The sequence below is a fragment of the Platalea leucorodia genome, assembly GCF_965183815.1.
Source record: "Platalea leucorodia genome assembly, chromosome: 2".
In the NCBI taxonomy this organism is placed as follows: domain Eukaryota; kingdom Metazoa; phylum Chordata; class Aves; order Pelecaniformes; family Threskiornithidae; genus Platalea; species Platalea leucorodia.
This window is the reverse complement of record NC_138824.1, coordinates 63,813,730-63,829,810: the sequence shown is the minus strand read 5'-3', so window position 1 is coordinate 63,829,810 and position 16,081 is coordinate 63,813,730. Positions and strand designations below refer to the sequence as shown.

The 16,081-nt window shown below is 37.9% G+C and overlaps 1 protein-coding gene across 1 annotated transcript in view; it reads right to left on the bottom strand.

The window, feature by feature from the left end:
* Nucleotides 1-2,615: 2,615 nt before the first annotated feature.
* MYO16 (myosin XVI) overlaps nt 2,616-16,081 on the bottom strand; it is a gene marked incomplete at both ends in the record, with an annotated part of 315,156 nt that continues 301,690 nt past the window's right edge. The window contains 1 exon segment of the mRNA XM_082305019.1: nt 2,616-2,849. Within this exon segment, the coding sequence (XP_082161145.1) occupies nt 2,616-2,849 (234 nt within the window).

Sequence of the window (16,081 nt, the reverse complement as noted above, 5' to 3'; positions counted from 1 at the left end):
AGCTGAGGCTGATCACTGCTCTAAGACAACTTTTAGTAAGGATTGCAAATAGTATAATGTGCATTTATACTCTTTCCCATTTTAAACTCCACTTGGCAAATGTATTCTCTCCCTTCTGGGTACTTTTGCATTGCAAGAGCAGCAATGACAACCGTGTCGTCTGGAGATACACAAGCTCACCTTACAAACAGCTAGCTCAGTGACTGGTAGCCAGTTCACTGCTGCAGCTGGGATCTTGGCATCACCTAAACTGGCTTCTCAGTCAGTTTTTACAGCTTGCCCTAAACATCCAGGCTGCTGTAAATTGATTGCTACCAGTCACCAAGCCAGCTAGTGGGCATTAGAGTTAGCAGTATGATAGAGCTTATGAGAGGGCCATTTGCCAGGCCCCTCTGAGGAACAATGAGCCTGAGGGCATGTCTGCATGTCTCAGTGCAGTGAGGTGTTCAGGATGGCTAAGCTAGCTGGGTAGATGTTGTTAATGGCTATGTATAGCAATGCTGTGCCATGTAGGGATAGCAACTTGCACCCTGGAAGCAATGTAGTTGCAAGGTCAGGTTAATTAGCTCTCTTGCATCCAGTTTTGGAGCCATTTCATTTCGCCCTCACACAGGGATCTCTGTGTGTCCCTGGTTATCTGAGCGAAAAGGCAGAAACCTCAATTCTTCCAGGCAAAGCCTCGTTCTGACATAATTGTTTAGTGGGTGAGAGTTGTTTTCTGCATAACCTCACAGTGGTCATCTGCCCCTCCTGGGCAGAGTCATGATCAATGGCCATTTACATCAGCTGAAGGTAAGATTCAGAGTCTAGAGTCCCTGCTTCTCCATGAAATAGAAATGGGTAACCTTACAGAGAGGACTTCTGTGAAGCTAACAGTGGTAACAAGGTAAAATTCTGAGCTAACCTGTTGTCTCCCTTTCTTTGTTCACTCAAAAAGTCTGTTTTAATAATGTTTTAAAGGTGCTTAATTCTGCCTACAGCTTGATGATGCTCTTGGGAACAACTTGAGTTTTGCTGCTTCCCTGTTAAAACAAACAAGCAAGTATGTGATTGCTTTTTGCCATTCAGCCTTCTTGAAGCTTCTGTCAAACGTGATGGAAAAACCTACATCTCTAAGCAGGTTTTTCTCTTTTCCCAACAACTTTCAACCAAGGGTGAGCTCACCTTTTTAAACCTAGCTTACATTTGAAAATATTAGTTTTACATCCACTTGCAAAATTAAAAGCACTTTTTCCTGGATCCCAATAGGAATGGGGCAAACAGCCAAGAAGAGTGTTTCGCACTGACTCTACATACTGCAAGAACTTAAAATAAGCGGCCCCTGACAAAATACCCATGTATATATATATAAATTACACCTTTTAGTGGCAAAGCAGTATTTCAAAGGCTGCTGAGCAGTAGCTAACAAGTTTCCAGCAGCATGTTTTTCATAAATTAACATTACTGCTCAGAACTCATGTTCGCCAACTAGAATTCTCCAATTTCTGAAACCATTTCATTACATGAAATTTGAGGTATAAATGCATCACTGTACCACCATAAGGACATAATCCTTTGATATACCCATCTCCATAAAGCCTTCTGGCTTGTAACAGTAAATCACAGCCCTATTTTCATACCTCATTACCGTTATGTATCTTTCCACTGACACCTGACCTTATGCATAATCAGGTATGAATTTCAAACCATAGTTATAATCTAAATGAGTGCCTCATTATTTTACATAACCCAGAATGAAATGAAATTTGAGGTGTAACTGCAGAATTCACAGTTCACACATTCAGAAACGCAGGTCCACTGAAAAGAAGTCATGCTCTCTAATTCATGACTGTGAACAGCATCAAATCACACCTGTATATAGGAGCTTTGCGAGAATTTCAGAATTGGATTTTAGGAAGGTTATTGCCAGTTCTGAAAAAACAACACAGTGTTGAAACTGTTTGGTATGTTGTTAAAGATAAACTATGAAAGAAAAATGCGAGTACTGAATTTATTACCTGTATTTTGAAGAAAGAATGACAGCACCAATTGCATAAAGTTATAAAACACCAGTAATAAACATGTAAATAATCTTCAGGTTCGCAACGCCAATAGAACACAGACATCTACAAAGAAATATATATATGTATACATGTAATATAATAAAAACATTCATTAGGGAACAAGAAACATCATATTTTTGTACTATATAAAACAGCTGTACAGTGTGCACACAGACTTTCCTGATCTCTCTAAAATGCCTGTCAGTCACTTCTCCCCATCATCATTTGCTTAACATAGTTTCTTCATTGTCCATGGGAGAGCTCTAAGTGACTGCCTTGTACTTTTAAACTAAGTACTCATAGTGCAGTTTGTCTCCATATATATACACGCACATACATATATATACTCACAGATGCACACATATATGCGTATGTGTATATATATGAAAAGAACAAACACACACGTACACGCACACACGACAGATCTAAATAGCTCCTCCATCCTGTGCTCTTGAATGAGTGCTTATAAAAAATCCCTGCACACTTTGTGAAGGGAAGAAAACTTGCTGATTGTGCAGATTGAAGTCATTAGATGGTTTAATTCCTAGCAGTCTGCAAACACACACATCTGAATCACATGGTGGTATCCCATATGCCTGAAGAGAGTCTGTTGCAGGAGGTATCTTCTACCTTCTTCAGCAGCGTTGGCTTTTTACAAGGGGGTGGAGGAGGGGCTGTGATTCTTTGCTCAGTGTTGTGCAAGATTTGCTGCCAGTCTTCCCTCTCTTCACACAGCTTTCTCCTCCAATCTAGAAGCTCTTGCAGAGCCACACTCTCATTCTCTGAAAGTCTAAGCTGATGAATAACCTGTTAGTGAGAAGGAAATAATAATAATAAAAAAGGTGGATAAAGTTAATTCTCCTGGCAGTGCAAAACTGCAACATCCATATTGAATGATACTTCACACAGGATCCTCTTTTGTCATGGATGTAAACCCGTGGGCAGGGCAGATTCAGGTCCCGTTTTCTTATCTGCTTTGTAAAGAGCTCAGTGAAATGTATAATAATGTATAAACAATAATGACTTTCAGCAAAATAATCTTCCCTTGAACTCATGAGAGGTGTTTTATATTGCCAAGCCCCATGTGAGGAGGGAACCACCTTCTGCTCTCCCTCCATTATTTGCAAAGGGCACCATGGAGCATTATAAGCTTATCCACGCATTCTAGTGGGATGATGAACAGAAATCCTGAGACTGCTACAGTGTGCCCTGGCTTAGGCATTTTAAATGGTGAGTGGCTGTGAGTGCTCCCATTCTAATAGTTACAATTAACAAAGTAAATAGATGCATGTGGGTAAACACTCAAGTTCTACACTTCTGCTGAGGGAAAGCTGCTCTCATTTGTACTACAGCTGAAAGAAAACAGATCAAACACCACTGTTAATGATTTGAAGCAACCTTGTCCTCCGAAAGGGTTTAAAACTTTGTGCTTAACTTGCTGTCCCCACTCCCCATTTACCATTCTTTACACTGCAACTAAAGAAAATGAATGATTGCCTTATTTCAGTCTCATGTCTGAAAGTCTTGGAACAGTAGTTGTATGAAGCAGGTGCCAAAAATGAAACGAATGGAAAAACTCCCCTATGTCAGCAAAGGTACATGAACACAATCCTCTGAAACACATAAAACAGACTGCCTACAGTGATGAGTAGTCCATATTTCTAACAACTTGGTCTTAAAACTGTTGTCATATAGTACTGTTGTATTCACAAAATACTCCTTTACACAGAGCAAATAGCAGCTGCAGGAGTAGGTTTTGCCCCTAAATGTAAATAGCCAAATAGCCATAACCAAGAAACTATAACCTGCTTTGCTGCTTAAAATTAGTAATGCTACTTATCATAGGTAGTTGTTACCCTTAGAACGAGGGGCTGGCCCTTGTCTTCCTCCAGAGAATACATTAACAACTTAAAATGTAGTTTCAGTTGGCCTGAAACTATTTATAAATTCATCTTGAAGTAGCCAAACAGTTCTGTATTAGATTCATAGTCCACCTAGAAGAAACTGTTCCCTCCCATTTAAGTTTTCTGTTCCAATGATTATTTATGTTGTTCAAGTCAGTTTGAAGCCCTCACGACAGCACAAGTCCATGAAGCTATGAAGTCCATCTCACCGTCTTTTAAGACCTACTTAGCGCCGATGCAGTACAGCAGCACCTAGAGCAGGTACTGAGAGCAATTTAGTTGGGGGTATTCTGTAGCAGAAGGGGCCTATCTAGGGAGTGTGAACTAAACCCACCATAACAGCTAATGGCCCATGGCTCTTACCTTGCTACCTTCCTTCTTAAGGACCCCACAGGGGCATGTATAAGAGGCACCTATGACGTGACTAAAATGCTCGTACTTCACCTCACACAAAGGGCTCACGTGAGAAGTATGGCTACTCTTGTCAAGGTTGCATTTATACTCCTTGTCATAATGAGAGACGGCTGCATGTTAGTTACCATGATAAAGGAATTGATGTGCAGTGCCCTTAAATGCTCATGAGACACTACGCATGTGGTTGGTTCTGGTTGTAAGGAGGCCTGAGTGACATGAAGGCCATTTTTGTCACTCATGGGCAATGAGGTTCCCTGGGTAGAAGACATTGCTATTGCCTGTGGCTCCTGCTGTTCCTTCATGGAACAGCAGGTACCTGGGTACAGAGGCTTACACAGGCTTTACACTGCTGCTTCAAATGTGTCCTGTGCAAGTCAGACCTTTCACATGCGCTGTCAGAGAAGGAATGAGCCCTTACATGGAGATGCCTGAAGATTGATGGGGAATCTGCTTAATTTCTGGTTGGCTGATGATACTTCAAAGATACTTTATTAACCTATATAATATCTTAATAAAAGGTATTGTAATTTCAAGTACAGTTGTAAATTCTGCATTTTTAAGAAAAAAAGAAGAAAAATGGAAAGTGTTTGAAAGACTTCATTAAAATATATTTTGGTGCCACCCCAATTGCATGCCACTATGAAATCAAAAACCTCTGCTTTTATGTTTACACAAAATGCAACAGGGCATCTCAGAGACTCAAAGGAAAATGAAATGTTCGAGAGATATTGTTAGAGGGATATCAGAGACTTCTTGTGTATCAAAACACATTAACTTTTTTTTTCTTTTTTTTTTTCAGTGTGGGTAGGAAAGATTAGAAGACAAATGAAAAGTTTGTAATTGGAAATGATTTATCAAGAAAGACAGGTCAGGTAGTTTTATCTTATAGAACAGGTGTATAGTTTGGGAGGCATGGCGGCTTACTGTGGCCTATTTCTATAGATTTTTGTGGGTTTAAATTATGGGCATAACACAGTTTAGAAAACAGGTAGATTGGAATCCAGTCTTCCCAGTTTAAACACCTTGTTTGCATCTAAATTTTAGGCATTTCATGAACCTGTATTAGGCATGCTTCTCAGAGAGGTGCTGGTACATACAAAAAGCAAGCTGTGTTATACTGTCATTTCAAGAGTTTCATATGAAAGAGTTTCAGAGATAAATAACCAAAGACGTGCCTGAACGCTGGTGGTTAACTATACTTATAAGAAAACAGAAATTGTGAAGCTCTGTGTTATTGGATACGTTCAAGTGACAAAAGTTTGATAGCATGACTCTAATGAAGTATGAAGGAATTTTCAGTTTTGAAAGATGGACAAAGTATTTGAATAGAGACAACGCCACTGCTATTCTAAGAAACATAAAGGCACACAGGTGCAGGGTGAAAAGCAAGTACAATTTGCCTGGGCAAGGCAATTGACAAATGCATCCTATTTATAGCTTATAGGCACTGAAGAAGCTTTATTATCCCAACCCTGCTTATGCAAGCTGTAAATTAATGTTAGGTCAGCAGTTTCACTATACAGCTCATTTTCCAGTGGATAAATGTTGGTCCAGTTCACAAATAAGTGCACATTTTTTATTGTATCATCTTTTAAACAAGGATGGAAAAATATCTCGAATCTTTATTCATTATGAGATCGATCTGGCAAGTAAGATGGAAAAAGTTTATATTTCAACCTGGATGAGGGACATGCTGTGGAAATGCGGTGGAAATGCAGTGGAAATGAAATGGGGGAAAATGCACAAGAAATGGCAGAGCTTTAAATGAATCAATTAATTCAATTAGATCTATTTGAATAACATGATATCTTTTCCGTTTTCCATTCATGATTAGACCTGTGACAAGCTAAAGATTTATTATACATATTCATTATAGAAAAGATTTGCTGAATAATTTTACATGAAGCATGATGTAAAACAGCAAGCTGTGTTTCTTTATTATTATTCTATATCTCAAACAGGTATTTTGTGAAGGGTAAATGAGGTGTGTAGGAAGTAATTACTTTAAGACTACTGATCTTTTCAATGAACACTGAACAAACAACTTCAAACATTAAGGGGTAGAGATGGTACCAACTGTAGACCAGGATTTTCCTACTCAAAGTCAATGGTCAATCAGACATGGGCAACATAACATTTGGGCTAGACCCACAAAAACATATGGCATTTGAATACCTATCATTTAACAGCCCTGCCATCTGGTGGAAACACCATCCCTGTGTTTGGTGTCCAGAGTCCTTACTGAGCAAAGAAGAAAAGCTGAAGTGTCAAAGACAGTAATACACAAGAGACGAGCATGTGGAGTTACCAGAGCTATACATTGGAAACTGCAATGGCTTGAAGCAGTTAAAGAAGATCCATATTTTCCACTGCAAAATATGGCAAGATGAACAAAATGAATAAATTTGTAATGAGCAGCCCAGGGAAGAGATCCCAGGATTCATTCCTCCCACCTCACAGCCCAAACTATCAGACTGCAGAAGCAAGTGCTCTCCTCCTGGCACTAGGGATTTTGGTTGGTGACAGAGCACTAACGGCTCAGTTCCACCAGGACATGCATGGAAGGCCTTTCACCATTATCTAGTGGTTAGAGCACATTGGGAAATCAGAAGATGTGGATTTGACTTCTCTCAGGTTAAGGAAGAGACTGAGTTCCCACATGCTGAGAGGACACTGCGACTACACAAGGTGGACTTTGATTGCAAGGAAGAATAATTTTGGCTCCTGTGCTTTGTGCTGTCCATGTGTGATAAGCAGGCTAAAGCAAATCCTTCAGAATGAGTCCCTTGTGGTTTTAGCACACAAGAGAGAGTGGAGACAGAGCACTTTGGTTGTATGTTGGCAACCATGAAAATCTTAGAGCATGATTTTGCCCACTGAGTTATACACATTTAAGTATTGCATAGTCGTTGCAGAATGAGCCCCTAAATTGCCTTCTGGATTTAGGCTTCTAAATTCTGCCTAAATTTCACTTTACAGCCTAAAGCAGACATACTGGATTTCAGCTTTGTCTTAGAATGAAGATGAGTTGCTATAAGCCAATAAATTATTTTAATTATAGTCTTATTCCTTAGGCTAGTTAAAAAATTCAGTGAGTTTTTAATTATGGAAAGTTGAAGGTTTCACATTTTTAAATCATTTGTGACAAAAGGTATGCCAGATAAAAAGATTAACAGGTCCATTTAAAATTAACTTTAATTTGAGTTGTTTAGAGATTTGGCTCTAGAATCTCAGGAAATTCATTCTGCATTAAAAGATCAAATGCTATAACTTTCCAGAGGATGTTTTGCAACATTCAGAAGTAACAAAGAGCTTATATTGTCTGTTTGTGTGTCCAATGCAACACAGTCTTAATCATCAAGCTATGGCTAAAGGACTCATTAAACTGTCTGCCAAACAGGGATTGATTAATTTGCATTAGTAGATTCTTTTGAGTATTTCACTTCATGTTGCTCTTTCCCTGACCAAATGTAGGGTTTACTTTTTCAAAAATGTGTGTGTTGTACTCTAGTCATTTTGGTCATTTGTGATTGCATTGATTTTTCTACTACTATTCACTAGAAAATGAAAAGAAGTATTTAATTACATTCTTGGATGTTAAGACACACAAATAATTTTCTTTGCACAAAACATAGCTCTTCATGTTTTATTACAGTTCTGGTTTTAGTTGCTTCTGTAAGTTTTAGTAAAATTCCTGAATATAGACATGTAATCACAACAGAAAACAGATTTTTAAATCACAACACAATTTAAGGACATGTATAGTATATAAACCTGTGCTCCTGAGACATTTGCATGAGGTAGCTAGTCCATATTTTTCCTTCAGAGAAATATTGCCAATTATTTTCTTTAATAGATTTGTCAATGTTGGTGCTTTACAGTAACTGTCAATAGATGCTCAAAATTAATTATTATGGTATTATTATGTTTCTCTTCCACTAGTGTTTTAAATTGTTAGTAAAGTTGAGGTCCCATCATGGAATCCATGGGGAGGTTGAACCTAGAACAGCAATGATTTTACCTTTCTAAAATTTGATCAGGATCTAAAGTGAATTATGCACTAAATGTAAAATGTTGATGATAAATTATCATAATTATCTTAGAAATGGAACTGCCTTGACAAAACCCATGTTTTTAATCTTTTCCAGTTTGTAGGCTGCCTAAAAATGTAAGCAGAAGAAATTTCAGCCAATAAGTGACTCCCAGTTACCTTTATCAGAGCCCTCAAAAGCAGTTCACAAACCCCAGTGGGTCTCCTGCGGATCATTGGTTTTAAAGACAGAAGTGATCAGGAAGTTCTCACCTCTCATTTCAAAATTAAAGACACAATTTCATTCAGTAATTCTGGAAAGAATTCTTACTGTATGTGATTATTAGCAAGACCAACACATTTTGATTCAACCTGTGACAGGCACGCGTCTCTCCCACAAAAATGTTTCTAACTCATTTTAATGGCTTGATCTTTATCTGTTTTCTTTTTGCATCTGATGAGCCCCTACACTGACTGCTTCCAAACATGCATGCCACATCTTTTTTTCCAAACTACAGGACAGACACACTGCAACCTTTCAAAAAATCCTGACCCTTCAGGTTGAAACAGCTATGTTTGTTTTTTTCTATGTTACAAAAAAGCATAAATCAGGAAAGGATTGCTTTTCCACCAGTTCTTGAATCAAGAAAAAAAATCTGTCAGCCTACATGTTATTTACCAATACAGTACTCATTTAAAGATACAAGGGGAAAGCACACAGTAAACCAAGGGTGTGTTAAGAAGCCCAGGCAAGCATTCAACATAAATCAAATCAATATGTAAATTTGTGTTTGATTGGGAAACCTGCATTGGCCACGTAAGACCCCAGCAGGGAGTAGAGAGCAGCTATGATAAATGAGTTTACATGCTTCTAAATTCCAATTAAAAATCTTCAAATACAAATGTACCACTGGGATCCAAGCTGATTCATGTGATTGTCTTGTGAATGCTGGGACATGCATTTTTTTGCAAATGCAGACCCACTGGACATAATAACTTGACATGTGATATGCAACAATAAAGTGATTTTAGTTAATCGTTCCTTTAAACTGCTGATAATTTTTCTTTGTGTTGGAGCAACCTTACAATCTCCAAAAATAAAACTCTCCAAATGGATGGCAAATGGGTTTGTTGGAAAGGAGAAAATGGCAAAGACGACAGGTGCTCTGTCTGGTGCAAATCCGGAATTGCTCTGGAGGAGGTATGCCAGCTTAAATAGAGTTAAACATGAGATCCATAACTGATATATATACTGCATTTGCTTTGCTCTAAACAAGAAAATATTTTTTCCCTCTCAGTTAAAATTTCTCATTACATCAAAAGAATAACTACCTTTAGAACAGGTGTTACACAGATGACATACCAAAGGAAGGAAGTTATAACTTTGCTGATATTTAAAAATTGGGAGTAATCTTAAAAGTAATTTTGTATTAAAAATAAAACTAAAAAGGGATTACATTTATGAGCAAAATCGGATCACCACAAGAGTCAGGAAGAAATGCTTTCCCTTCTGACAAGCATTTTTCAGCTATCTGAATTTTTTGAGGGACAGATTGAATTTTCTTCCAAACGTCAGCAGGATATGCTGGTGTCAGAGACCATGCAGGCACAGGCATCTTTGATTGCCCAGTCCAGCCCTCTGCTATCACATGGCATTTGGAAAACTCTCAAGTTTCATCCTAAAAAAATTAATTCCACCGTTTGCCTTGGTTTGGCTTTCTGAAAGGATTTTCCAAAAACTTCATGAAAGAAAAGTCCACTAAGGATTACTAGCTACAAAATGAACATTGCCTCCAGAAGGCCCTTCCTCACAGACTGCTGGAAACGGAGAGATCACACCAGCAAAAGAGGCAGCCCGCACCTCTGTTTTCCCTAGGCAGCAGCCCCTTCTCAGTTTTGCCAGAAAGAGACTCCTGGACTACACACACCTTTGGTGTGCCTCAGACAGAAGATTTTATATTCTTCATCTGGCAGCAATTCTATTTCTGGTGTACACTGTCTGATTTTCTCTCATACTCTTGTGGTTTTCTGGTTTTGTTTTTTGTTTTGTTTTTTTTTTGGGGGGGAGGGGTTAGTTTTGGGTGATTTTTTTTTTTTTTTTTTAATTTTTTGCAGGAATACATTTTAGTTGCAAAAGCAGGGCTTGGTCTTCTGTACTTTTGTACCTTTCCCTCAGTAAAGTAGTAACATGCCTGGGACCACAATATTCTCAATTAATTGGGTCAATCATCTTCCATACAGCTTGCAGATATTTCAGCAATGAAACAAAGATATTATATCTTTGCAAAATAAAATCAGTACACAAATCCTGAGTATAGCTGTAATGTGTAATCTGGCAGAAAGTATCAGAACAAGGCAGGCAATGTTCAATAATACATGACAGCACACGTCAGGCACTCTGCTTACCTGAGCTGGGAATACAGTTGGACAAGCCTATACATTCAAAACAGAGGGGTATTTTATTTACTTATTTGGATCTTGTGGGTTTCAATTATTTACTTATTATTATTTGTTTTGGCTGAGTTTCTTTCAACTCTAGATTTCTGATATCAACTACAAAATGACACCTTCCCAGAGGTGGGAACATCAATGAATATTGAAATATACTGTTTTTTTCTCTAAGGTAATATTTCTCTTTCCAGATAAACCTTTAAAACCTTCAGAGCATCCTCCTAATTCACCTCTGACACTTGAGAAAAAATTGTGTTCAGGACAGCAACTGTGCCTTTCTCAAGATGAGTTCTGAAAACAAATCATTTATCATAGAGGTCTTCAGAACAGCTGACCTAACAATGCTGATCCCACTTTGTACATAGTCTAACAAAAAATATCTGAAAAGCTGAATCATGTTGCTACTTAATTGATCACTGCTGCTTTGTGGTATTAATGGAGGTGTTTTACCTGATCAGTTAGAGACTAGGTTTGCCACAATGCTTTTGAAGCAACTACAAAAACAATCATCAACTCATTTGCTAGTGTTGTGTCTCATCCTTTCTTGTATAAAAACACTACACTTATGGTCAAACAACATTGGAGGCAAACATCACTTAATTTATGGTCTGTTAGCAGTCTAAATCTCTGCTTATCTACATGTATGCGGCAGTGTGTGACAGCAAGAGAATGAAGGGCAGAGGGAGCAGTTTATTATCTTTCACACCAGGTACTTAGGACTAAGTCAGAAATGAAGTCACTCTCCACAGGTGCTGTCAGTGGGGTAGTGGACCACAATCCTATTGAACTCAAACTAGAAGCAGCCTTTTAAGGTGACCCATTGGCCATTGTGGCAGCTCAAGGGGAATAACTGCACACTTTAGCCAAATACCTGAGCTTAGGGAGGGCACAGGGATGCTCAGGATGTTTTGTTCCCTTTTCCTCAACAATCACAGCCTTCTACCACGGGAAAATGCAATGAGGATGAAGCAGTGGAGATAGAAAAGAGACCTCAGATCTGTAGGGAGTTGACTGTGGCATCTACTCATTCAAAGAGGAGAATCTGTGCTTTCCCTTTTGGAGGTCACAGCAGTCAGATCTAGGACAGACTTGCTGAGGAGAGGGGCATCAGCCTTCCCAAAGCCCTTGATACAGAAACACAAGTACCTACTGATGAATTTATACTATGTGTTACCTCGTACCATTTAATCTAGAAGGCACATGTTTTTGACTGTAAGTTTTCTAAAAATAAAGCTGCACTGTGTTGTAAGACCTGATTTTTGTCTGTATGTGACATTAAAAAGAGAATTCTTTGACATTACTGTCAAAACAATAAACAAAACAATTCAGGGGGATATACTGATTCAGATCAATGATAAACATCATATAACATTCTATGTCCTCTCTTGGATGTTATGTGTTTACAAAGGCGTTAGTAATTTTTTTTATTACACCAGACTTGTTTGATTGCCACGTTTTGCTTCAAAGGTGATCAAAGATTACTTCCAGCTAATAGGCAAACACGACAGACATTAATAACGAATGTTAGAGCCCAGTGTTTAGAACTGTGACAATGAGCGGGGGGTAGCAACACATTGCATTCTTGACTATTCATTTTTTTTAACTTTTGAACAGAAGCAGTGATTGGCAACAAATATTATATCAAGTAGGAACAAAGGCGGCCCTTGAAACTATAATGAATATGCAGCTCTTTCTGAGGGAAGAGACTGCTGGAAGCAATGAGATTTCATGAAATAAGAGCTAGGGCTTAAGCTATAATGAAACAATAAATACATTCTTCACGAATATGAAAAGACATTTCCAATTTTTCATTGTCAGATGTTGGCTCCTATATTACTGCAATCTGCCAACCTGCACTATGGGGTTTAAACAAAATAGAAGAGATAAGACTGCAGATTTTTTAATATAGCAATAGGTGAAAAAAATAACCATCATTTTTTATCTTACCTCTTTGAGCACGTGACAGATAAAACATGTTTCAGAAGTGGGTAACCAAAATCTTACGCCAGGGTGTATTGTATGTCTGATATTACTTACCCTACTAGGATGGAAAGCTGCTTGCTTATTTGTGTCTTGTTCTGGGAGTATTTCTATAGGATGCTGAATGCATGTGACATCATCTGATTACAAATAAGCCAACATTCAGCCATTAGAAAGCTAAACTGCACAAAGAGGCTTTGTACCTTTTAATGGGAAATTTTCTACCTTTCTTCTTGGATGGTTGAATCTTCAGGAGACTATGGTTGCAAACTAAATTGCATAGAAAGCAACTCTATAAATGTAGATGGATTATTACAATTATTTTTATTTTATGGAACGTAAAAGATCACACTGATATGTGTGTGAAGATGAATGTTATATCTGGAACATCACATAGACTTTTTAGTTTTTTACGCCTTAGTCCCTCTCTCTATTTACTCCACCACCCTGTGCTCTGTCCTTGGTTCTTTCCCTCCCATTTTTCTTATCTTCCTTTTAGTTGTTTTTCTCACGTCTCTGTTTTTTTTTTTTTTTTTTTTTTCTCTCCTCTCTGGCTCTCTTTCTTTCCCCTTTCTAAATCCCCTATTCCATTTTATTATTTACCTTCTCTCTCAGTCATTTTATTCTTCCTCCAACCTTACTTCTCTGAATCATCCTTGATCTGGTGCCTGTTTTACTCCCCACTCCCGCCCCACACACACGCTTATTGTCACTCTAGTCTCTAATCTGCCCCTCACTTCCCATCTGTTCATTATCTCCAGGTTGTCCATCTCATCCCGTTACAGACAGACCATGTTGCTTCTTGCTGCCCACATAAGAAACAAGGAGTCTTTTAGCTGGCCTGCTTTTCTTCATTCCACTGTATCTTTCTCACACCACATCCCACTTCGTAGTGAATGTTAATAACACCTTTAAAATATTTTCACCAAAAATAAAAAAAAATACAATCCTAGATCTGTGAAAAAGAAGACGACAGGGCCACTTAGCTTTTGTGTGAGGTGCCAAAGATACAGTCTTGCTATTGTTGACTCTATTTCATCTTGCTGCTGTTGCTAACATTCCAAAGAACTTATATATTTTGACAGTCTTTGTGCTTTATCTTTTAAACATACACACTCATAGGAGCTATTGAGAACAGAGGCAGCAATAAATACAGTCTGGAGAAGAGAGCCCATTGGACTGGCTAAGTAACTGAGAAATGCTTCATGTAAAAGAAAGAGAGCACAGAGGTAATATTTTATAAAGCTTTTTTATTTTAGAGGAGGGGGTTTGGATTTTAGACCCTGCTAAGCAATTTCAACATTTGTGGAGTCTCCAGTATGCTTTGGGATCACTTCCTGGAGTGTAAATGAATAGAAATGACTCTTAGTCATAACAAAATTTTCTATCATCTAAGCAAGATTACGGCACTAATTACTGGAAGAAATATCTCTTCCATTTTGGTGGTTTCTTTGCCTCTGGAAGGAAATTATGGGATAAGAATTCAAGACTACAGATCCAGGCACATTTGGAAGTCCCAAACTCTTTAAATGAATCACTGAAGCAATTTGAAACAGTAAGGTTTTAAATAATTTTAAATCAGTAATTTTAAATCGAGTTTGGAAAACTAAGTTTCCTAGTTTTCTGCTGTTCAGGGAGCAAGACGTGCAGCACAGCTACCAAAAGGTTTTCTGTAGAGTCTGAGTTAGATGCAGTTCTTGCAGCTGATATACATGGACTTAGTTGCTAAGAGCAAAGTAGGTTTTCTTGTAAGGGTAGATTAGGATATTGTTTCTTGCAGTATCATTTTACTGTAGATTTCTAGCTTACATTTTGAAGGTTTCCTTGGCTATAATGTTTTGGTTTACAAGGAGAGCACAAAATACATGGAAGCTGGTGTGTTAGGTTGGTGAAAAGAATACATGTGGCTCTTTTTGTTAACAAATAGTTTCTTAAAGATCTACTGTCTGAACAAACTAAAGCACATGAAACTTCTTGATAACTGGTTTAACCCCCAAATTCATGGTTCAGTTGTCATCTTCATTGAGGATGAAGATGATGCTACAGTGTTATATCAGATGTTAGGTTGCTTATGTTTTATGTGGTACTTACTTGACACCTATAGATATAATCACTTGGAAATCTACAACTGTACAGCCACAGAACAATATGAAGGAAAAGGTATTATTTTAAAAAAAAACATACTTTGTTCTTCTTTTAACATGCAAGACTTTCATTTCTTTTAATGTAAGCGCTCTCATTTCTGATGAGACAAAAATCAAACTTTATTTTTAATACCCTTCCCATTTTTCTAGCAGAAGAAGGTAGAATTTTATTTCATAGCTTACAAATGAGAAATATTTTGTTACTATTTTAACATTTTTTTCAATTTTTGTCCTTTTTCATTTCGATAAAAATTGACCTTTAAGTAACCATTGCCCTGGAAAAGTAGCACTTAGGGCTAAGAGTAAACTTGTTTGTTTGTTTGTTTTCAGCAGCCTTTACTTTAGAGATGATCAGTTAAGTTGCTGAGTTCACATCTGCATGATATTTTATACTTGGTAATTGCTTCCAAAAGTGTTTGTTAAAAGATTGATCCTTATGATGTACGTTGACAGATATTGAGCTGAAGAATTTGCTCGCTGAAGTGTGTAGGTTTGCAGCGTGCAGGAAGTATGAGGCGGTGATGCAGGTAACTATCACCTGATCTGACAACATGATGGTACCGTAAGCCACAATGCCTAAACTTTACTTGGATGTATATGAGCCTTGAGATCCTGTGACAAAAATGAAATTAACTCCTGTCACTTCAGTAAGGAACTAGCAGGGAGATATTAAAAAACCCCCATAAATATTAGAAGTTCCTTAAAGCTAATGAACCAGTCTCCTTTAGCTGAAATGACAGAGTGTCTGCCAAGAAATCCAAGGCCCCAGTCCATGTTTCTCCCTCTAAGGCAATTAGTCAATCAGTACCTTCACAGATCCGTGAAACAATCTGTCCTATTTCATACGTCTGTGCAAAAATTACTTTAAAGTGATAAGGTTACTGCAGTGAAGCCTGGCAAAGGCTTTTACAATAGGGTTGTACACTGTTAGAGTCACCAGCGGCATGCTAAGAAATGTCAACTGTAATTAAAACCAATCATTTTCAAATATATGCCTTGGAAATGGTGAGGGATGCTTTTTACAGTAAGAATTCTCATCCCTGTGAGCACAGAATTTTTTTAAGATTTGTTTTTCATTTTGTGGGAGGAAGATTTTTTTATTTTTCTTTTGGCAAC